The sequence below is a fragment of the Brachycentrus maculatus genome, unplaced genomic scaffold (assembly GCF_059751285.1).
Source record: "Brachycentrus maculatus isolate JH-2025_06_01 unplaced genomic scaffold, ASM5975128v1 h1tg000123l, whole genome shotgun sequence".
Lineage (NCBI taxonomy): Eukaryota > Metazoa > Arthropoda > Insecta > Trichoptera > Brachycentridae > Brachycentrus > Brachycentrus maculatus.
Window position 1 is genome coordinate 438856 of NW_028280876.1, and position 26200 is coordinate 465055.

Sequence of the window (26200 nt, forward strand, 5' to 3'; positions counted from 1 at the left end):
GCGAGAAGAACAAAGCGACGCCAATAGAAAAAGAGCGAGCGCGACGTATATCCGTTTGAATTTTAATCTTATCTGAACACAAAATTTGTCCTCCACCCTTTATATACGATTTTAAAGGAGTTACATGTGGTGGGGATAATATTATAAACAAATAAAGTCGATGAACAGCGTCTCTTTGTTCTTTTCGCATACATTTATGAATATAATTTTAATACACGAATTCCTATAAAAAATACACAAATTTGGAAGGAACAACTAATATTCCATCACGCCATTTTCCCGCAGGGGTAGGTAGAGATCATGGAACTCCACACTCTTCTGTCTTGATATACACTCCTCGCCTCCTTCACATCCATACATCTGATCATACATGCCCTCCGATTACGCAGACTTTTCACACCACTAAACTTTACGTTCTGGTTGATTGATTGTGCCTTGATTGATCAAGTCTTTCTTTAGTGTATTGAGAAAGACATCATTAAGCGCCAGAAAAGTTAAACAGCAAAAAAAAACCTTGTAAAAGATTAACGAATTCCCCTCAAGTTGAAATATTTTTTTATAAAGTCCCCTCAAATAAAACTTATAAAAAACACTACGATTCCTTTTTGTATTCGTCAGAAAACCAGTTCATAAAGAATAACATCGAGAATAAAGCGTCAGGAAGGTTGAACAACAAAAAAACCTTGTAAAAGATTTATGAGTTCCCCTCAAGTAGAAATATTTTTAAAAAAAGTCCGGTCAAATATTTCAAATATTTGAAAAAACACTAAGATTCCTATTTGTATTTGTCAGTAAACCAGTCAGTCTTAAAGACAAACATCAGGAATAAAGCGTCAGGAAGGTTGAACAACAAAAAAACCTTGTAAAAGATTTATGAGTTCCCCTCAATAGATTTTGGTCAGGTCAGGATAAAGTCTGGTCAAATATTACAAACATTTAAAAAACACTTAGAATCCTATCTGTATTCATCAGTAAAATCAGTCAGTCGTAAAGAAAGATATCATGAATACAGCGTCAGGAAGGTTGACCAACAAAAAAACCTTACAAAGGGGTAATGAATTCCCCTCAAGTAAAAATATTTTTAAAAAAATCCCTTCAAATAAGTGGACATTAAAAAAAACACTACGATTCCTATTTGTATTCATGTTTTGTTATGGCATGATAAATAGCAATTCTACCTTTAATTAATCAGCGAAAACAAAGGTTTACCATAATCGTAATTAACCGCGAAAACAAAAGTATATAGACGAATTACCATTGTAAGTCCAAAACCAATTTATGGATTGAACGCATTTCAGTTCTCGAAGTCTTTGCAAATTAAGGAATGTGCGCCATGGATCGTGCACCATAAATTAAAAATTTTAACACCCAAAAAGTGTTGGAGAGTTGTGCTTGGAGAGGGATGATATAAAAAAAAATTGTTTGTATTATTTTTTGTATGAATGTCTTTTTCAACAAACGGCTTAAATTAATAGAGAAGCAATTATTTTTTTAGCATTTTAAAATCAAAGATTTTTTGATCCTTGCATTTTTTTACTGTATAATCATTTTGAAATCTCATCACACACTTTTTTTTTGAAATATTTATCAGCCTTTAATAATTGAAAATTTTAATAAATATATATACCTAGATGGTCAGTGACACAAAAGATTGATTTTAATAATATATATGTTTTAGAATAAACTATATACAAATAGTATATATTATATATATATATATATATATATATATATATATATATATATATATATATATATATATATATATATATATATATATATATATATATATATATATATATATATATATATATATATATAATATATATATATATATATATATATATATATATATATATATATATATATATATATATATATATATAATATATATATATATATATATATATATATATATATATATATATATATATATATATATATATATATATATATATATATATATATATATATATATATAAATATATATATATAATATATATATATATATATATATATATATATATATATATATATATATATAATATATATATATATATATATATATATATATATATATATATATATATATATATATATATATATATATTATATATATATATATATATATATTATATATATATATATATATATATATATATATATATATATATATATATATATAATATATATATTTATATATATATATATATATATATATATATATATATATATATATATATATAATATATATATATATATATATATATATATATATATATATATATATATATATATATATATATATATAATATATATATATATATATATATATATATATATATATATATATATATATATATATATATATATATATATATATATATATATATATATATATATATATATATATTATATATATATATATATATATATATATATATATATATATATAATATATATATATATATATATATATATATATATATATATATATATATATATATATATATATATATATATATATATATATATATATATATATATATATATATATATATATATATATATATATATATATATATATATATTATATATATATATATATATATATATATATATATATATATATATATATATATATATATATATATATATATATATATATATATATATATATATATATATATATATATATATATATATATATATATATATATATATATATATATATATATATATATATATATATATATATATATATATATATATATATATATATATATATATATATATATATATATATATATATATATATATATATATATATATATATATATATATATATATATATATATATATTATATATATATATATATATATATATATATATATATATATATATATATATATATATATTATAATAAAACCCTTATCCGCACCCCAATGGTGCATAGGGCACTGCGTCATATAAACGCAGTGTTATCTCGATCGTTTACACATGAAGGAAAGGTGATCAGCCCTCCGCTTCAGGTACCAGTCCAGGGTAATATTGAATAAATATTAGAGTGAAAAAATCACTTATATTTATTTTACCCACCTTGAGAATCGAACCCGGGACCACCAGAACGGTAGCCGAACGTGCTGACCATTACACTACGGAGGCGGACAAATATATATATATATATATATATATATATATATATATATATATATATATATATATATATATATATATATATATATATATATATATATATATATATATATATATATATATATATATATATATATATATATATATATATATATATATATATATATATATATATATATATATATATATATATATATATTGTATATATATCATTTTAATTATTCTTCTGTTTCACTGACTATCTTGTTTTTCATCTGAAATCTAGCTCTCTCGGCGCTGTGCGCGACATCTGCCTTACCGACCGTCATAATTAACTTAATACGTAAATTAAAAATTGAGTTCTAAAAATTACGCGCCAAATCAATAAATAAAAAAATACTGCGTTTTTTTATTTATGTTTTTAAACTTGCGTTATGTGTCATAACTCTTTTTTTTCTAAATTATTATTATTATCACAGTTTTCCATATTTTTTTTTCCATTTCGTTAGGGTAGGCACTGGTAATGTGCCCATATGAAATACACACCACTGCCTCATACGTACCTCCGATTATTCTGACTCCTGTCCTGACCACATTCAAGTATTCGAAATGCTTAAACACGCCAAGTTTTTCTCGGTGTTCCTCCGCTTTATTGTTCACTGCATTCACCTTGTAAATTTGTTTTACTATATTTGTTTACTGAAACTTTAAAATCCTTTAAAAATTATTAAATTAAAAAAAAAACACACAAATTTGTATGTATTTTATTTTTTTTAAAAAAACACTAACCCAGCCTATGGCAAGACCCGTAAATACCCATACTCCACATTCGTCTTTATCATTGTTGAATTGTCAATTTTTTTTTTAAATCCTATAAATCTTCCATATAAGTGGAGAAACCCAGATATCTGAACAAGAATTAGGACACACGCGAAGTATGGGTGCGGATAAGGGTTAGATTGTATAGTAATAAAGTATTTATTTGAAAAATAATTTCAAAAAACTAACTAACCATCACGCCGCTTCCCCGCAAGGGTAGGCAGAGAGAATAGAACGCCACACCACTCTGTCTTTGCAAACATTCTTCATGCAACTCCTCATACATACTCGCCGATTGTTACGACTCCTGACCTGACCACTTTCAAGTATTTAATATGGTGCGATTAACGGTACACCTACCTTGTTTGCACGATTGGAAATATTTGGTTCGTGGTATTTGACGTGTAGCGTTCAGAAAATGATTAATAATGAAATCGTTTCTATAATATTTGTCGTGAACGTTTCCCTGAAATTGGATTCAGGTGTACAACAATATAAAACTTTCCTTTATCGAACAGTACGATGAGTGCTTGAAAACCGTTACAAAACATTCCTTGAAACTCCATTCAAATACGAACTTCTTCAGCCACTGCATACCTTTTCAACATTATATTTAAGCGGGTTTATTGTATTATCCAATCATAGATTTCCTAAAGGGCAAAATACAACAATTTAAACATAAACAATAGCATAAGGATATTCTATTTTTTATTAAATTTTTTATATAGAATGGCGTTGCATATAAAATATATTGGTTTTGCCAATGTCAAGTTATTTAAATAATATTATTTAACTATCTCCAATTATGAATATGAACTAATTTAATAAATAACCAATAGTTGGAGATAATCCAGATATCGCTCACTCCTTTCAAGAACGTCATAAATCAAAATACCTGATTTTTCAGGAGAACGTTTATTATGTTAAAAAATATAATACAATGTATTGAAAATAAATATCAAGCCACTTACGAACTTTTAACTGTGCAACAGAACTTTTTAGTTAAAATCTGAATGTTTTTTCTTCATTTGAAAAATATTTTGTATATTTAAAAAATCTTTTCTTCAAAATGCAAAAAAAAATACTTTCTGCCCTATAGCGGGTAAATATTAAGTTAAAAATATGCCGCTTTTGCTGGGATATAGTACATTTTATGGGCATTCCGAAAACATGCACAACTGAAAATTGACGATTTTTAATTTATGACGTTCTTGAAAGGAGTGAGCGATATGTGAACAAGTATTTGGACATAGGTACTCAAAATGTTGTAAATAAAATTAATTAGTCAAATAATAATATAAAATAAAATTGATAATCATTTTTTTAAGGCGAATTTTTAAATACGTGATTATAATCCATTATAATTTCCTTGGATTAGCTCGAAAAAACTAAAAGCTGGTATATTTGATGGTCCTCAAAAAACCTGTCAAAGATCCACAATCAACCACATTAATGAACGAGGCTGAATCTTGGTGTTTATTGGTTCAAGTAGTACAATATTTTCTTGGGAATCATCAGAGAATTATGTTTAAATAGTGGAAACTTTGCTTTCAAATTGAAAAATTATCGGTTGTAACATGAGAACAAAAGTTCACTACCTCCACAGCCACCTTGATCGCTTTCCAGAAAACTTGGGTGATTTTAGTGAAGAACAGAGGTGAAAGATTTCATCAGGACTAAATAATAAACTATAGAAGATAGATATCAAGGATGATGGAATATCCATGTGGTGGCCGACTACTGTTGGAGCCTTCAGCAAAACTAGCCTACTGAACTCCATGCTAGAAGGACATAAAAAATGAAAATTTTAAGTGATAAGTGACTAATGTATGTAAATTTTGCAATAAATACTTAAATCTATAATTTATTATTAGATTAAAACCAATATTTTTAGCTTTTCCACTTTTTTTTTTTTTTTTTTTTAAAAAAAAAAAAAAAAAAAAAAAAAAGTGGAAAAGCTAAAAATATTGGTTTTAATCTAATAATAAATTAAAAATGCAATTCCATCACGAAGTGTCAGTGGATAATATAAATCTACTTAAATCTATATTTTCCTAAAAATAAATACTCAAATCCATGTATTTTTTTAAATCTGGCCATAGTAATAGTTATATCGTGAAATAACTCCATGCTAGAAAGTCATAAAAATGGAATTTTTTAAGTGGTAAGTGACGAATGTATGTAAATTTTGCAATAAATACTTATATCTATATTTTTCTATTAATAAATACTCAAATCCATGTATTTTTTTAATCTGGCCATAGTAAGAGTTATATCGTGAAATGTACAAAATTTGTAAAATTATTAATGTAGCATATCCCAAAAAATAGATCTTATACACAAATTCTGAGGACTATTTCGGATACTGTAGCCAAAAATTAACTAGAAACAGTTTAAAAATCGCGGGCACCAAAAAGTGTGTTGGCCTGTGTAATGAATTTACTAATCTAGTTTATTTCGCGACTGTCGACAAAACGAACCGTATCTAATGCGACGTACAACATAATTCTACGAATACGGGATAAACAACTACATCTTCCAATAGAAGCTTGTAATTTAAGCCATTTTGTATCTCGAGTAATTAACATATGAAATAAAATATCCAATTTACCGTTTCTGGGAAATCCTTCACGCGGAAATACATCGACTGTGTTTCTCCTTTGAATTTGTTCCTTGAGAGCGAATCTCCTATAATTAATTTCAAAACACTTTGAATATCTTACTCTCTCTCTCCTTTATAGGGTAGTGATGAACATGTTAGTATTCCAGAATTTCGGTTGGGTTTACATAAAGTTAATAGTATTTTACTAGACTATAATTTCTTTTGTATATGTAAGATCTCTGGGTGGGCAGGGTTGTGAATCAAATAGAAGCATGATCGATGCCCAGACGAGACAATTTATTTATTAGATAAGCTCTCGAAGTGGGCTACTCTTTTGGGAAGATATTCTACGAGATACTAAAGACTATAGGAGACAGAAAAAAGGACTGAGAAGTAGGCATTACTTATATTTAACCCTCCTCTCTATGAAGGGATATTCTTGCTCCGAATTCCATGGACAGCTAGACGCACCAACGAAGCCATTCGTCAGGAGTTACACTTGTGTCGTCAGGGTGGTTTGACTTTGGACAATGTATGTACACAACGATTCTTTCGTTCAGTTATGAGGAGAAAAACGGAGAAGAAGTATAGCTAAAAAAATATATTACAATTTAATACATTTGCATAATTTCTTCTTTTAACATATCTTAATGCTAGTTACGCTGTCCCTCTCCAAAAAAGAGGCCCTTGTGCTTGGAGAGGGACTTACAATCGTTTTTTATTGTTTATACTTATGAATGTTTGAATGAACTATTATGAATGGAAAGTTTTTTTCGTTTTATTTTTTGTGTGTGTGCGTGTTTTTTTTTAATTAAATTTTTCGATATATACCTATATTATTTATTGATTCAGCATTAACTTTGTGGAATGACATGATTCTTTTATAAAATTTAACACTTGAATATACCACTTTTATGAGTTTTATGATATATATATATATATATATATATATATATATATATATATAAATATATATAAATATATATATATATATATGTATATATATATATATATATATATATATATATATATATATATATATATATATATATATATATATATATATATATATATATATATATATATATATATATATATATATATATATATATATATATATATATATATATATATTTAAATATATTTATATATATATATAAATATCTGTAGGAAGGTTATTGAAACATTTGGTTCCCAAATATTTGAAGTTTTGTTCGAATTGATTGGTATTGCATTTGCTATTTTTAAATCGATTTGTGATCTCAAAAACGAACTTTTTTCATTTAAATATTTCACCCTTTAATACTTGAAAGATTTGTTTTTTTTTAATGGTTTCTACGTTAGGGATTTGGAATGTGATGGAAGTGAAACACAGCAGATTGGTCATATACGATACTCGGGCTTGTTAAAGCAATATACCTTACCCCAGTAATTTATCACGTACTCAAGGAATACGGTCGGTCTAACAATATTTTAGCGGGAATTTCAGTATTCCCAATATGCTGAGGCATCAGGAGAGCGATTACGTAGATACGTTTACGTTAGGGACTCCACTGCACTATCTTTTCAGGGATACAACGTACTTAATAATGCTATCATCTTCTTTATGAAAAAACCTACCATTAGAATAAGTATTGTCTAAAAATAAAGTTTACAATACATTATTTGCGCAGAGAAATGCGAATGCTTCGATGGTCAGCAGGAGTGTCCCTTAGAGACAAAATAAAGAGTTCACGCATTCGTAGAACCCTGGGTGTAACTGACATCAATAGTAAGGTAGAGAAAAGGCATTTGAGATGGTATGGGCACATAGGACGCAGATAACCTGCACACATTAAAAACCAGGCGATCACCATCGATCTTCCTCGAAAGACATCAGAGAAAGACCAAAAATTCATGAATGCTTCAAAAAGATAACATGATTCGAAGGCATGGCCTAGGTGACGTATGTGATAGAAGAACCTACAACCTGAGGACGACGAGAGCTGACTCAAACAGTCTACAAAGGCGACAAGTTGGAATGGAGCAAGGAAGAAGGTGCAGTTCATATTAACTTCAGACAATGACTTTAAAAAATTCAGGCGAAAAATTAATTCCATATTCTTTTTCATCTATGTTGAGATGTCAGAAAAAAGTTAATTAATTAATCGTGTTTGATTTTACATTGTATTTTGGGCAGCCCTTAATTTCGATTCTTGGAACAGACACTATGTTACGTATAATGTTCGCGTGTTTCGAAAAATAACTCGTTCCGTGGTATTATGTTGTGAACCAATATGTACATGATATAACACACCTCTTTGTATTGGAAATCGGTGTTGTTTTACGGTCCTCGTTTATCAATATTTTTCCCTAAACAAATTTACGTCTATAGCGAAAGCAGACGTGAACATTACAAGATTAAATCTAGTGAAAAAAAGTTATAAAAATCTAGTGCCGTTTCATAAAAATATTTTACGTATTATCTTTTAACTTTTAATATGACGTCAAAACCAGCCTCTCGTGTTAGATTTTTTTTTTTAAAAAAGCTTGTGGATTTATTTTAATATTATCGTATACCACTTCATGGTTGCAGGAAGAGGTCATTGACTTTATGCGATTAGTAATCCAGTGTTTAAAGGAATCTCTTTAAAAAATCCAAAGTCACATAAATTAGTAATGTCGTTCGCTAAATTTATAACATATACATGTATTTTACTATTTTTATTTTACATATTTTCTTCATTATTCCTTTTTATATCTTGTATTCCCCTTGTTTAAAATTATAACAGTTACAAACTTGTCGTGTGTATATTAATAAACTAAAAATGGTATTATACAAGAGTTTCATTTTTATATAAAAATGTTTTGCAAATGTGTATACATGTTATATACCTTATATATATGCTGATCGAGAAAACAAAACATAATAATAATATAAGATTCATTCAATTACATCACATACAAACATAAACAATTAACAGTAAGCGTAAGTCCCTCTCCAAGCACAAGAGCTTAATCTCTTTATTGGAGAGAACTGCGTAACGAGTTTTAATATTATTAATAGTAATAATTTCTAGCAAATGAATAAAATTCAATAAAAAATAAAATATTGCAACTATTTTATACTAAATAAAAAAATAATAAACCTTATCTCATCGCAAAGGGACACTTTTTTGTTTGATTATATAGTAGTAAAAAAATATACATCAATAAAATACATCGCTCACTCCTTTCAAGAACGTCATAAATCAAAAAACTTGATTTTTCAGGAGAACGTTTTTAAAGTTTAAAAATATAATACAATGTATTAAAAATAAATATCAAGCCACTTATTGAACTTTTTACTGTGCAACAGATCTTTTTAGGTAAAACCTGAAGGTTTTTTCTCCATTTGAAAAATATTAAGTATATTTCAAAAAATAATTGAACAATACCTTTTCTTCAAAATGCACAAACAACACTTTCTGCCCTGTAGTGGGTAAATATTAAGTTAAAAATATGCCGCTTTTGCTGGGATATAGTACGTTTTTTGGGCATTCTGAAAACATGCACAACTGAAAATTGTCGATTTTTTATTTTTGACTTTCTTGAAAGGAGTGAGCGACATGTCGTCTTCACTTTGGTAGAGTAACGCATCTGTGTGTATTTTGTATTAAAACCTATAAAAAAACTGTATTCATAGCTCCAAAAAACGCATTTCAGGGTATTTCCGATTAATTTTTCAGCTACCTTAAACAATATTGAAAATGGTAGGTTTTGCTTTATGATTCCTGATGTGATGTGAAATACATCTTAAAATACAGTAAACTAATATATTGATTTAACGTTACTTATATAAAACATACAATAGAACTTCCAAATTGAAACTAAACTAGAATTTTGTTTTAATCAATTGTTTCAGACGATTTCAATTAATTTTCGGTGCCTGTTACAGACGTTTTCTACATTTCACAAGTGTGGAGGTCCTCACCAAAAAGTTTCATTTCAAATCCTTTAAATTCAAATATGATCTGTTTACTGTATTCTATCGAAATTTTCAATTAAGTTTGCGACAAAATGTGACTAATTCTGTGTTAAACCTATATGAAATCATTTAATCGCACCAAAACGTAACAATTTTACAAGATAGATTCAAAATGTAGCAATTCCTGATTACTTAAAATCATTTTTAATGGAAATGTAACGTTTTGGTGAGGACCTCCATAAATGTGTATATATCCCTCGATAACAGGAGTGAATGGAAATGGTTAAAATGACCACTCTTCACATGTTTTTTTCTTTACTGAATAGATACTACAAACTAGTAGTGCTGACTTTTACTAAGGGTCGGATCAAGGTAAGGAATAGTACTGGTGACCAACATCAGAACAAGAAAGGATATATCAAAATGTATTTTTATGGTATAAGCAGCCTTCAAAGGAACTGGGAATGCACTTAGGACTCGCAGGGCCCACATTTAACAGTATAAAAGCTGTCTGGAGATCGGATTTATACTTGTTGAAGACCAAATGCCGCCTATGTTATACAATGCCTGCATTGTTCCTATTCTCTTATACGGCTGTGAAACATTGCACCTAACAAGGGCCCAGAGCAGCCGTGTACTGAGATTTGAGAATAGGTGTTCAAGTATGCAAATAAAGAGATACGGCGTAGGACGCAGGAAATCTCGGTTACAACTATCGCCAAGAAAAGGCGATTCTGTTGGCTTGCAATGTACTCCGCATTCTTCCCGAGAGCTTTCATCAAGCTTGCCTCTTTTACAAGGCATCAGACAAGGAAAGACACGATTTTTTAATGGAATGGCAGCACCACCTGTTAAACATTACAGCAGCATAAGCAGTACATTTAAACATTTATTACGGCGGAAAGATTACTACTTGACAGCAGCTGTCACAAAGCATTTTCAATATTTCATAGGTTTTTAATATTTTCATTGATTCAAATTCGATGTGAAGTGAAACATGTTTAATATATATGCCATTAATTTTCTTTCTTTTGCGTTAAAGTAAAGTAAGCCACAGTAATACGTGTCTGGGTACAGCTAGTTAAGAGTGAAATAAGCCCATTGATTTACTTTATTTTATTTTTTGAAGAAATAGAAAAATATTCGACTTTTTATTATTTACAAAAATATTTCAATTTCCCACTATTTCTGTAAGCCTAAGTGGCTCATTATTCAAAATAGGTATCAAATTGTGGTAGCACTCTTCTAATCGTTCCTCAACAGCAAAAAAATTTCCTTGTGTCGAAAAAATGAGTTATGGTACACCCATTATCGACTCGCCTCACGTTGAGGAACACTGGTTTATATGACCATTCGTGTTTTACTTATTTTATTAAATTAATTTAACTATTTTAACGAAGGACGCAAAATAAATAATGATTCTGAATTGAAAATCAAATTAAAATTATTTGTTCAGTAAACCAACGTTATTCCCTTTCAATTTATTTTAAACAGGATTCTTTAATTCATTTTTATGTCACATCGTAAAATTGTTTAAAATAATATTAAGAGAAAATTGAAAACAAAAAAATCCATTTATTTTTTTTTATCTGCGGCAAATGATTTTTTTTCTCGCTAGTAAGATATTTATTTTCATATTATTTTTTGACATCTCATCAAAGATGAAGAAGAATATGGGAGTCTGGGCATTAACGGTGCTGACGCACGTGTAACATTCACCAATTCTACCCAAAATTGACAACCACACTGCTCAAATTCTAAAATATATATATATATATATATATATATATATATATATATATATATATATATATATATATATATATATATATATATATATATATATATATATATATATATATATATATATATATAAATATATTTATTTATATATACATATATATATATATATATATATATATATATATATATATATATATATATATATATATATATATATATATTTATATATATATATATATATATATATATATATATATATATATATATATATATATATATATATATATATATATATATATATATATATATATATATATATATATATATATATATATATATATACACATACATATATATATAAACCTTGATTGTGTCGTGGGCACTTGATTCTAGTAAGGCGCCGGACCAGAACAGTTTGGGAACCAAATAAAGAAAGGTGTTGTACGTGTTACCTCTCCGTTGACCTATGCAAGACATTTTTAGTGGAACACATTACTCTCTTTGTGAGCTTTACATGGCGCTTCGTCCCGTTCATTTTTATTCTGATAAAACGTCCTATTATTCAAGCGTTTGACCCTTTTGCCCTGATTTATACGCCTTAATGGAACCATTAACCGTTACCCCTTCACGCCATCGTTTGTTTTTCCATCAAAGGCACATAGATATTCATACATGTCATAAGTTACAACTCGCATTAAGATGAGTGTTTATTCTTAATTTGTTTTCAGACAATTTCAACTATTGATGTCGCAAACGAAGTGTTACCCGAATTTACAGTTTATTTTTCATTTGAAGCATAAAGGCAGCAGTAAAGTAGTATGTTTTCTAGGGATGGAAAGATTGATTGAGGGATGGAAGACATAGAAAGGAGAGTGAATGCTGGGAACAGAGTGAATGGTGCACTAAAATCAGTTTTAACAAATAAAAATCTATCAGCGGAAGCTAAACTGCCAGTACACAATGGAGTTCTGGTTCCAACCCTTATATATGGAAGCGAAGCATGGAGTTGGCAAAAGAAGGATGAAAGCAGACTGAATGCAGTCGAAATGCGATCCCTCAGACGAATGTGTGGCAAAACGATGTTTGATAGATGTTCGAATGATGAAATAAGGAAAGAATGTAAAGCTGAGATAAGCATTATCGATAAAATTAAGAAAGGTGTGTTGAGATGGTTTGGACATGTGGAGCGTATGAGTGAAGAAAGAACGGTTAAACAAATTTATGATACGAATGTAGTTGGAAAAAGAAGCAGAGGACGACCGAGGAAAACTTGGCACAATCAGGTATGTCAAATACTTGAAAGCGGCCGGGTCAGGAGTCGTAATAATCGTCGGGTATGTATGAGGAGATGCATGAATGTAGAAGAGGCAAAGAATGTTTGCAAGGACAGAGTGGTGTGGCGTTCGATTCTCTCTGCCTACCCCTGCGGGGATGCGGCGTGATGGTTAGTTAGTGTATATATATATATATATATATATATGTATATATATATATATATATATATATATATATATATATATATATATATATATATATATATATATATATATATATTTAAATATAAATATATATATACAGTATATATGTTTTGTCCGCCTCCGTGGTGTAATGGTCAGCGTGTTTAGCTACCGTGCTGGAGGTCCCGGGTTCGATTCCCAGGGGGGGGTGAAAAAAAAAAAAATATATATATGTATATATATATATATATATATATATATATATATATATATATATATATATATATATATATATATATATATATATATATATATATATATATATATATATATATATATATATATTTGAAATTTCTACTTTTGACAATCTTAAAATTAAGTATGCTGTTCTCTCCAAGTAAGCTCTTGGGCTTGGATATGGATGTATATTTTACAAAATTAAATAATAAAAAATGTTTAAAAGTGTGTTCAATAGTTATTCTTCTTCATGTTTTTATTTTTCTTATATTAGATGTGAAGATCTGTTTTTTTTTTCTTCAAAAAAGTGACTTCTTCTGTGATTTCGACATCCATCTATCTTTTCATCTCTTTGGTGGTCTTCTAGTAAGGCTGTGACCCGGTGGTATCTCGTTGGCCGTAATGTATGCGATCAATTTAGAAACAGCAATTTAAAAACAAATTTAAAACATTTCAATTAAACAAAATTACAATTTTAAAACATTGTTCTTGAGTCATTAGAACTAAGTGCCCAGACTTCAATATTATTCTTCATCTTTGATGAGATGTCAAAAAAAAAATGTATGGGATCCTCGATTCATCCAACCTGTTGAGGTGGTGTCTCCAGTATCTTCTTCCTTCTCTACTCCATCGTACAACTCATAGGTCCACCTAATATCTTCGTTTCGATTTCTGTCTCCGAGTTTCCTCCCTGCAATAACCCTTAAAACTTTCATTTCAATGGAAGTTATAAGCTATTTCAATCCTATGACAGGAACATTGGATTATGATTGGCGGGATTGACGAATACTTCCAGAAAATTCGTCAAACACTACGGTGCCTTATATCAGATACACAGACAAGCACTATACGTAATACATTAGTTCGAATTGTCTGGTCGCTTCCCCGAGGACCTTAATCCCTTATCGCCTTAGAATTCATACAAAACACAATCCCAAGCTCTTCCTGTTATATAGCTCCTAAATGTTAGGAGCTATACATATGAGTATTGATTCCTTACTTTTGTTCGATATACCTACAGCAGAATATATGTATCCCTCTTAGGTACACATATCGCTCACTCCTTTCAACAACGTCATATGTCAAAAAAAAACTTGATTTTTCAGTAGATCGTTTTTAAAGTTTAAAAATAGAATAAAATCCATTAAAAATTAATATCGAGCCACTTTTTGAACTTTTTACTGTGCAATAGATCTTTAAAGGTAAAACCTGATTTTTTTTCTCCATTTGAAAAATATTATGTACATTAAAAGTACATTTTCTTCAAAATGCAAAAAACACACTTTCTGCCATGTAGCGGGTAAATATTAACAACATTTTGAGTGTGTTCAAATACTTGTACATAAAATCTGGATTATCTCCAATCACTGGAGTTATTTTTATATTATTTTTTGACATCTCATCAAAGCACCGTAAATGCCCAGACTTTCATATTTTTCTTCATCTTTGATGAGATGTCAAAAAATGGTAGGTAAATATTTAGTGTAAAACATGCCGCTTTGGCTGGAATATAGTACATTTTCTGGGCATTCCAAAAACATGCGCAACTAAATTGACGATTTTTTATATATGACGTTGTTGGAAGGAGTGCGCGATATGTAATACAGAAAACACTAAGCAAAAACCTCAGGCTGACAGTAGCTTGCTTATTTTTCTTCTGTCCCTAATTAAACTGTCGATAGAGTGCTATAAGATTATCAGATTATTTACACTTTACATGAAAAATCAATTTATTATACTAGATATCTCATCTCAACATGAGACAAAACATCTTTCATTTTTATACGAGACAAGATGAAGGTCCGAGCATTACAGTACCTAAAATGACCTGGTATTTGGCTGACTTAAGTAATCACTTTATACACCTGTATAACGATCACCATTTTGCCCATTACTGAAAATCCACATTCCATTTTTTTTCTTTATTTACCCGGATAGGTTTAAATATTAAAAATATTGATTTTAATATTGAACATACATACTTCCTTGGATTACTGCAACGAGTGACGACGAATATCTTATAATAATGCGTATGAATATATACTTACATTTGAATGGTTCAGAGGTCAATCAGTGTGTGTTACGTATTTTTTTAATAGACAAATGACGCATAGAAAAATAAACTCTCTCAGTGGCGAATTTGGTAAATGATCAATTCACAAATGAACTAACTAAGTAACTAACTAAGAACCCCCGCAGGGTTAGGCATAGAGAATAGAACACCGCACCAATCTGTCTTTGCAAACAAATATCGCCTCTTCCACATTCATGCATCTCTTCATCCTGAACTGACCTATTTCAGGTATTTGAAATACTTAATCATGCCATGTTTTCCTAGATCATATGATTTCATTTTGAAATGTATATTTTTTTATATTATCGTTGAAACCTTCGTCCGAATTTAGTTTGGATACGATGGAAACACACGCTTTAATTATTGACGTGAGTCCTAGTATTTGAAACACTTGATAATGCCAAGTTTTTCTCGGTCTTCCTCCGGTTTCGTTACCAACCACCTTATAAACTTGTTACACTTTTCTTTCTTCACTCATTTGATCACATGCTTGCACCACCTCAACATATCTTTCTTAATTTTATCGATAATGCTTATCTTAACATTGCATTTTCTTCCTCATATCACCATTTGAACATTTATCATACACCCTATCAAACTGGCAAGAAATATATGAATATTTGATTTACAAACTGTTTAGCAAAACCTCATTTATTTTTTTCCTGGATTGTCTATATCGTACTCATACAGGAGAAAGCGACCAAGTACATTTTTTTGTGTTTACAAAAATGTGATCATTGAATATTTGCTATCATACTAGATTAATATTGCCCTGAAAAAATCCCAAAGGATTTTAAACTTTGAAGTTTAATATATAGACTTGTTAAAAATAACTGACTGCATTGATGTTTATTTTCTTGCCAAGCAAAAGTGACTTGGCGACATTTTACATTTTGTTAGTTGGTCACTTTCTTCTGTACGACTACGATATGTCAAAGAAGCATTATAATACAAGCATAACTAATCTATTATTTAAAAAAAAACACTTGTTTTTTTACCACTTGAGTTTATATTTGTGACGATTTGTTTCGGAAGCTAGGCTTCCATCTTCAGGTCTAATGTTAGCTTACATTTATACCTGAAGATGGAAGCTTAGCTTCCGAAACTAGTCGTCACAAACAAAAACTCAAGTTGTAAAAAAACAAGTGTTTTCTGTAATAATATCAACATGTCTTGCCACAAAGTACATGCCGAAACAATAAATAAAACATAAGTGTTCTTTGTATTAATTTTAAATCAAACACAGATTTTTTGAGTCTACTAAGTTGTATTTTATTAACAAAAACACATAAAAATTTAATATTATGACAATTGTTTCGCCTAGTTATGGCATTTTCAAACGTCAAATGCAATTGTCACAAAAAAAAAATGTGTTAGTAAAATACAACGTAATGCTCGATTTAAAATGAATACATAAATTAAAATGGAGTTCTGCAAATTAAACGCCAAATCAATAAATAACTGTTCTAGATGGACTTTTTGTCCGCCTCCATAGGGTATAATGGTCAGCACGCTCGGCTACCATTCTGGAGGTCCCGGGTTCGATTCCCAAGGGGGGTGAAATGAATATTAGTGATTTTCGCACTGTAATATTTATTCAAAATTACCATGGACTGGTATCTGAAGTGGAGGGCTGATCACCTTTCCTTCATGTATAAACGATCAAGATAACACTGCGTTTATATGACACAGTGCCCTATGCACCATTTGGGTGCGGATAAGGGTTTTATTATTACTAGATGGACTTATACCGATTGACCTAAAAGTCACCATATACGTATATTAGAATTATTCCTTAGCGAGAACACGAAAATGCTCTCAATTCTCTGTCACGTTTTGTCCTATTATATTGATGTAAATCTTCAAAATCCGAAATACGCATAGTAAGTTGGAAGCAGTATGATTAATGTTTATCATTATCAAAACTTATCTTCGAAGCTTCCCGGATATTGAACTAATGTTGTTTAAAGTGATTTATTAGTTTGCAGCTAAAGTTGAGCTTTAAGTTCATATCGTGATGTAATTTTCAATAGCTTTTTAAGTCTGTTTGCATTCGTATTTATCAGAATTCCAAATAATCGCCAGCGTAAACTGTAAACTTTTTATCTCACAATTTTGCAGAAACGAAGGAAACATACTAATGCTCAATAATATTTAAAGTGTGTACAATTTTTTTTCAAGAAGTTCTGAATTTCCTTCACTCAGAAGTTGAAAAACTAACTAACTAACCGTCACGCCTCTTCCCTGAAGATATATACATGCCTTTTATTTATTTTTGTATTAATAAAAATAATAATGTCTCCGTATTGTAATGGTCAGCACGCTCGGCTACCGTTCTGGAGGTCCCGGGTTCGATCCCAAGGGGGGTAAAATAAATAAAAGTGACATACTAATATAAGAGTTTCTGCTTAGTAAAAAGCTTCTTTACATCTCACCAATAGATGTCTCTAGTGAAGTTCTAGTGATTCAAGAACAAGGTTTCTAAATTGGTTCATATATAAAGAACTTACAAGAATTTGAGTAGTGTGGTTGTCAATAATGGGTAAAATTGGTGAATGTTACACGTGTGTAAAGTGATCACTGAAACCAGCCGATGACGGTCGTCAGCCCCGTAAATGCCCAGACTTCCATATTCTTCTTCATCTTTGATGAGATGTCAAAAAATAATATGGAAATAAAAGTGATTTTTTTCACTGTAATATTTATTCAATATTACCATGGACTGGTACCTGAAGCGGAGGGGTGATCACCTTTCCTTCATGTGTAAACGATCAAGATAACACTGCGTTAATATGACACAGTGCCCCATGCACCATTGGGGTGCGGATAAGGGTTTTATTATTTATTAATAATACTTTATCAATTGTGTATACATTCGTCGCTGGAACGCGCAGTTTTTAACATTTTCTATTTATATTTACTGCCCTACACACACGAACGTACGTGATGCGCGCGGTTTTTCTTGACCATTCCGCTCTAACCCGTATGACCTACGCGCACGAGAAAAGATATCTGTACCAAAAATATTTTATACGCACCGGATACACTGACAAATGTTTGTCAGGTTTCATACCCGACAATATTTTGCGAATACAAATGTTGTGGTTTTTTCGCTTGTTTATAAAAAATATGCCTAATAATAACACGAAGGTTAATAGCATTGATAACTTTATAACTAAAAAAAAACTAACCATCTCGCCGCTTTCCCGCAGGGGTAGGCAGAGAGAATAGAGCGCCACACCACTCTGTCCTTGCAAACATTCTTCGCCTCTTCCACGTTCATGCATCTCCTCATACATACCCGCCGATTGTTACGACTCCTAGCCTGACCACTTTCAAGTATTTGGCATACCTGATCGTGCCATGTTTTTCTCGGTCTTCCTCTGCTTCTTTTCCCAATAACATTCGCCTCATAAGATTGTTTTACCGTTCTTTCCTCACTCATTTGTTCTACATGTCCAAACCATCTCAACACACCTTTCTTAATTTTATCTATAATGCTTATCTCAGCTTTGCATTCCTTTCTTATTTCACTATTCGCACATCTATCATACATCGTTTTGTCGCACATTTTTCTGAGAGATCGCATTTCGACTGCATTCAGTCTACTTTCATCCTTCTTTTGCCAACTCCATGTTTCACTTCCATAGATTAGAGTTGGAACCAGGACTCCGTTGTGCACTGCCAGTTTAGCTTCCACTGATAGGTTTTTATTTGCTATAACTGATTTCAGTGCACCATTCACTTTGTTCCCAGCATTCATTGATAACTTTGTGGTATGGTAATAAATTCTTATCATCCATTGCTTACTTTGTGTAATACCACTTTTAAATAAAATTACACAAAATATACAATGGATGATAAGGAGAGTATTTTAATTGTGATTAAATTTTTTTATATTTTATAAATAAATCAGTTTAAATATGCATTTTATTTTTTTAGTTTAATCAAAAATAATAATACATTATCCCTTGTTTTGGCACTCGTCGCTTGAACAAGTAGTTTAAACATTTTATTTGTAATTCATTGTATCAGCAAAAAGAACAAACATTTTTTCTTTTGAATATTGAAAGCATTAACTTTGTGGATAATATTGATATATTAAAATAAAAAATAAAAATACTTTGTGTTTTCATCCACTCACATTTTTTATTAACCAACTAGTTTCGGCAACAACCTGTTGCCCTCTTCAGGGTTTAATTTATTACTTTATTTAGTAACAAATTAAACCCTGAAGAGGGCAACAGGTTGTTGCCGAAACTAGTTGGTTAATAAAAAATGTGAGTGGATCAAAACACAAAGTATTTTTATTTCTCGAAATAATATTTAAAAAAATTCGTTTACTCGTATTCCTATACAAAGCGCAGATGAATAATACAGTCTTTTGTAAAATCGGCTGTCCAAATTTAAAACACAGTAAGGAACATTTTTTTGTCGTACGTTTTTTTTTTGCATTTTCGGACTAAGTAGAGTCTATTTAGTCCATAAATGCAAAAAAAAAAGTACTACAAAAAATGTCCCTTACTGTGTTTTAAATTTGGACAGCCGAAATGCTGAACGCGTAAGAGCGCTTGCATTATTCATTTCATTACAAGGCACTATAAAGATGCATGGCAAAATAGTTCTTATAATACTCGTTTGTATGGATGTTTTTAGCTACAATTTGGGTGGTTATTAAGCCAAATGGAGCGTCTCTGTGGCGCAAAGGCCCAATATGGAGAAAATTCATTCGAATTATTTATCAGGGAGGTATTGAATGAGGGAGAATTTGTGGTATCGAATTCGATGTGGGTTCCTAAATTTCCGTACCCAGATATTAAAAATTAATGAGCTACCCGTGTCTTACCAACCCTTTCGTATTTTCATAACTTAACCGTCCTTTTCAATGCCAATAGTGGTCCATCGGGATGTCTGGGACTGGATTCAACTGTATTCATCTTAGTTGGTTAATAAAAATCAAGGCAGGATTGAAATAGGACACCTTTATATCCTGAATTTGGTGTTATCATCCCTACTCAGTCGATATGTGCAATTAAAATTGAAAAATTATGTGGAAAATATTCATTTTATATTTTGACATCTCATCAAAGATGAAGAAGAATATGGAAGTCTGGGTATTTACGGGGCTAACGACCGTCATAGTCTGGTTTAAGTGATCACTTTACCAACTGTAACATTCACCAATTCTATCCATTATTGACAACCATTTACTCAAATTTTTGGAAGTTTTATATATATGTGAACCAATTTTGAAACATTGTTCTTGAATCACTAGAACTTCACTAGAGACATCTATTGATGAAAATAAAAAAGGAAAATAATCAATTACATACGTAGATTTTTTATTCTTCTTCTTTTTCTTTTTTTTTCTTGTAATAGATCTTAAAATATGTTTTTTTCAAGAATGTGACTTCTCCTGTCATGTTGGCGAATAGCTATCCTTTCATCTCTTACTCGTAAATGCTTATCTCTGTATGTTTGAATATGTTTTTATTTGATACAAAATTAATAATAAAAAAATGTTTATGATATAAATCTCGTTCATTCCGGAGCCAGGAGATCTGTCTTCTGCCCACACCTCATCGACCTTCTATTTTGCCTTTTATGATTGGATGAAATAACTCGTACTTCTCTCTTCTTAGCTCATGCCCCAGATAGGGCACCTATCGGACCTTGATATCAGTCAGCAACTGTCTCCCTGCTCTTGCTCTTTGAAGCACATTTGCATTGCTGACCATATCGGTTCATAGAATGCGTAGCATTGTACGATATAGCCACATTTTGAATGCCTATTATTGGTTTATAGTGCTAATCTTGAGGATCAATAATTCAACTCCGTATAGAAGTTCTGACCAAACGAAACACCTAACCATTATTTGCCAACGTTTCAGATTGAGGCTATCGGTACAGAATACATCTCTCTGATTCTTTAAAACTTAATGAGTGTTCTTTTTTTTCAGTTTTTTGACTAGCCCGAGCATGACTCGAGCAAGGAGTCTGTATTACATTAGATGAATCCGAGCACTGCTCGGGTAAACCGTTTTCCGACTTGTCAGTCCTGCTTTGTAGAGTCAAATATTGACCCATGTGTTTTTATTGAATGACCCGAGTGGTGTTCGAACAGTCTTGTTTCGTATTATTTTTTTACATCTCATCAAAGATGAAGAAGAATATGGAAGTCTGGGCATTTCTGTAATTGGAGACAATCCAGATTTTATGAACAAGTATTTGGACACACTCAAAACGTTGTAAAGTCTTGTTTCGACTTGTTCACTTTTTTCGCATTTTTTCTCGCTAAAATTTGTCAGTTTACTCGTTAACCTGATCACTAAATAAGCTTTCTCTAGGGAATCTACTTTGTTAATTCTATTTTAACCTTTTTTCTTCATATTTCAGTTCAAAGATGGACAAGATCACATCGGCATGGCTCAGAGACAAAGGTACCTCTTCCCTCATTGGCCCTGCCAGATGAATTCATAGAAGACTCTACAGTCGTTCCGACCTTGATATTCCAAGACAACGAGAGACCGAAAAAGGTTCAAAGTAAACTGGAGATCAATGATGGATCAAAAAACCAGCTTCAAACGACGTACAACAAAGGGTACAAGAAGAATAGGACGAGCTCCAAAATCAACTCGGGAATATTTTCCAGTCCCAATTGTACAACGGTTTTAGTGCAAACTGGCACCACGGCAGTGCTTCATTGTGAAGTGAACGATATCGCAGAAAATACGGTAAGTGCAAAATTTTCCGGATCAGTAAATAAGTCATTATATTTCAGAAACCGTATTTTAATGTTTTTTTCTTTGCTTTTCTCATCTTTTTCATAACAAATGTATTAGTCTTGTTTATTTTTTTTCTTCAGTATAATTTAGAATACTTCACATAAAAAAGTTTTACATGAATAAAAAATTAGTTTTTTTGTTTCTAAATCCCTTTTTTTGTTTCATATTTTTGTTACGTGACGTCAGCCTTTAAAGTGTAGTGGTAAACATATTTGTATACAGTTCCGGGTGCGATTCCCAGGGAATCAGAATAACTATCAGTTTTTTCAATAAATTAGTTATTTTCACTCTAATATTCATAATTTTTCACTGGTACCTGAAGCGCAAGTCAAGTCATTTTGCTTTTATGTAATTGACAATCAAGATTCACTGCACCGATACAATGCATCATGACGATCAAGGTCGAAAGAAAAAAAAACATTTGCATTTACTTGAAAGAGTGAAAAATCACTTATATTTATTAAACCCCCCTGGGAATCGAACCCGGGACCTCCAGAACGGTAGCCGAGCATGCTGACCATTACACTACGGGGTTTAATAAATATAAGTGATTTTTCACTCTAATATTTATTCAATATTACACTGGACTGGTACCTGAAGTGGAGGGCTGATCACCTTTCCTTCATGTGTAATCGATCGAGATAACACTGCGTTTATATGAAGCAGTGCCCTATGCACCATCGGGGTGCGGTAAGGGATTTATTATTATTATTTATTACTTGAAAGACCAGTCTTTTTTTCATAATATTTTGACGTGTTATTTTTTTCACGAAGTCAGACGTTACTCCACTTTTGGATCAATTAAAATAAAATAAACGTTGTTGGTATCTGAACATAGACGAAGAAGTATATTTGAGGTAGGAATTGGAAGCCTTGTAAATACCCAGACTTTCATATAACTACCTCAAATAAACTTTTTTTTATTAACATAAATTGAATACATTTATTTAAATCACAATTTCAAACATTTTTTTAAATTTGAATTGACTCACCAAGCCACCTTTTTGGGTCTTGTCGGTGGTTTTTACTTTTTAATACATTAAATGTTGTTTTTAACGATTTTAACCTAATATACACAAAAAAGAGAGAAAAATTAAGAACATAAACATTTAAAACATTTTGAGTGTGTCCAAATACTTGTTCACAAAATCTGGATTATCTCCAATTACAGGAGTTACCTTCATATTGTTTTTTGACATCTCATCAAAGATGAAGAAAAATATGGAAGTCTGGGCATTTACGGGATTCGGATCTCACATACTAATATAAGAGTTTCTGCTTAATATAAAGCTTCTTTACATCTCACCAATAGATGTCTCTAGTGAAGTTCTAGTGATTCATTAACAAGGTTTCTAAATTGGTTCATATATATAGAAATTCCAAGAATTTGAGTAGTGTGGTTGTCAAAAATGGGTAGAATTGGTGAATGTTACACGTGTGTAAAGTGATCACTTAAACCAGCCTATGACGGTCGTCAGCCCCGTAAATGCCCAGACTTCCATATTTTTCTTCATCTTTGATGAGATGTCAAAAAATAATATAAACATTTAAACATTTTCAAAAAATTGACTCTTGATCATTCACCCATTTCTTTATTTTGCCTTTGTTGCATATTTTATTTTGACCTCTAACATCCGTCGGCAACAATTTAAAAATGTTAGGAACGATTTATTGCAGTGTTCGACTCTTATATTTATTGTTAATTCCTGAGATTTATTAATAATTTAAACATAACTAACTAACTAACTAACCATCACACCTCTTCCCCGCAGGGGTAGGCAGAGAGAATAGAGCGCCACACCACTCTGTCCTTGCAAACATTCTTCGCCCCTTCCACGTTCATGCATCTCCTCATACATACCCGCCGATTGTTACGACTCCTAACCTGACCACTTTCAAGTATTTGGCATACCTGATCGTGCCATGTTTTTCTCGGTCTTCCTCTGCTTCTTTTCCCGCTAACATTCGCCTCATAAATTTGTTTTACCGTTCTTTCCTCACTCATTCGTTCTACATGTCCAAACCATCTCAATTTCATATTTTAACATATTTATGGATAATTCTAAATCTATGTTGAGATACCAATTTTTAGAAAAAAGAGACATTATTTTAGTATTTTAGTATTTTATTTTTTCTAATAATTTAAATTTCCATGCATATATTAATGCTCACTTTATACCATTTCCCCAATTTGACTTTTAATGATAATCCTCATTGCAAATTCTTCCAGTGAGTCATTTACATTTGGGCGTTATATATTCCGTCTCTTTGTTTTAATCTAAATGACAAAGCATTCCCTAAAAAGACATTTGATATCCAATTATCTTCCACTGTTTGTTGAGTAATTAGGGAGGTACCGACTAATCAAATTCATTCGCATGTATTATATTATGAAATATTTGTTTTTGTGAAATTCCGTTTTTCTAACGAAACGCCTGCTTAATGGCTATTGGCATTCATAAAGTATATTAGCAAAATAGCTTATTTCCTGTATAGAAATATAGGAACATATTAGTGGAAGCTTAACTGGCAGTACACAATGCAGTCCTGGTTCAAACTTTATTGTTTACTGTATATATTTGTCTCCGTAGTGTAATGGTCAGCACGCTCGGCTACCGTTCTGGAGGTCCCGGGTTCGATTCCCAAAGGGGATAAAATAAATATAAGTGATTTTTCACTGTCTTGACATTTATTTTTAATACAATGTATTAAAAATAAATGTCAAGCCACAATTTTTTACTGTGCTACAGGTCTTTTTAGGTAAAACGTGAAGGTTTTTACTTCATTTTAAAAATATTTAGGATACTTAAAAAAATAATTAAACAATACCTTTTCTTCAAAATGCAAAAACAACACTTTCTGCCCTGTAGCGGGTAAATATTAAGTTAAAAATATACCTCTTTTGCTTGGATATAGTACATTTTCTGGGCATTCGGAAAACATGCACAACTGAAAATTGACGATTTTTGATTTATGACGTTCTTGAAAAAAATAGGCGAAATGTCAAACATGATTGACGTACGACGCCATTTGCCTAAATAATAACATTTTCCGATAAGGATTTAATTTTGTGTCACCCTGTACACTCAATTTAAGAAAAAAAAGTACATTTGCATAAATAATAAAATAACATAAAAATTGGATTTTTCATTATTATTATTCAGCTATTACGAATAATCTTCAACTATTTTGTACGAAAATTTCATGTAAGATCGCAAAATTTTCAGTTTAGTTTATAGTTTCAGAAAAAAGTAGCAATCACCGTATTGCATGTCAACCGACGATGTAATAATTCATTTCGTATATCCGTAGTAATTGGAAACACGGTAAAAAAGTCGTTTAAAAAGTTTTGACAAGTTTTTCATCAGATAATGTATATTTTAGTTGATATCTCATTCAGA

At 30.3% G+C, this 26200-nt stretch overlaps 1 protein-coding gene across 1 annotated transcript in view; it reads left to right on the plus strand.

Moving 5' to 3' along the window:
- Positions 1 to 26200, plus strand: part of LOC148309460 (zwei Ig domain protein zig-8-like) — a 132395-nt gene that overhangs the window by 88182 nt on the left and 18013 nt on the right. The window contains exon 3 of the mRNA XM_088260071.1: positions 22411 to 22748. Within this exon, the coding sequence (XP_088116197.1) occupies positions 22411 to 22748 (338 nt within the window). The remainder of the gene's footprint in view (positions 1 to 22410; positions 22749 to 26200) is intronic.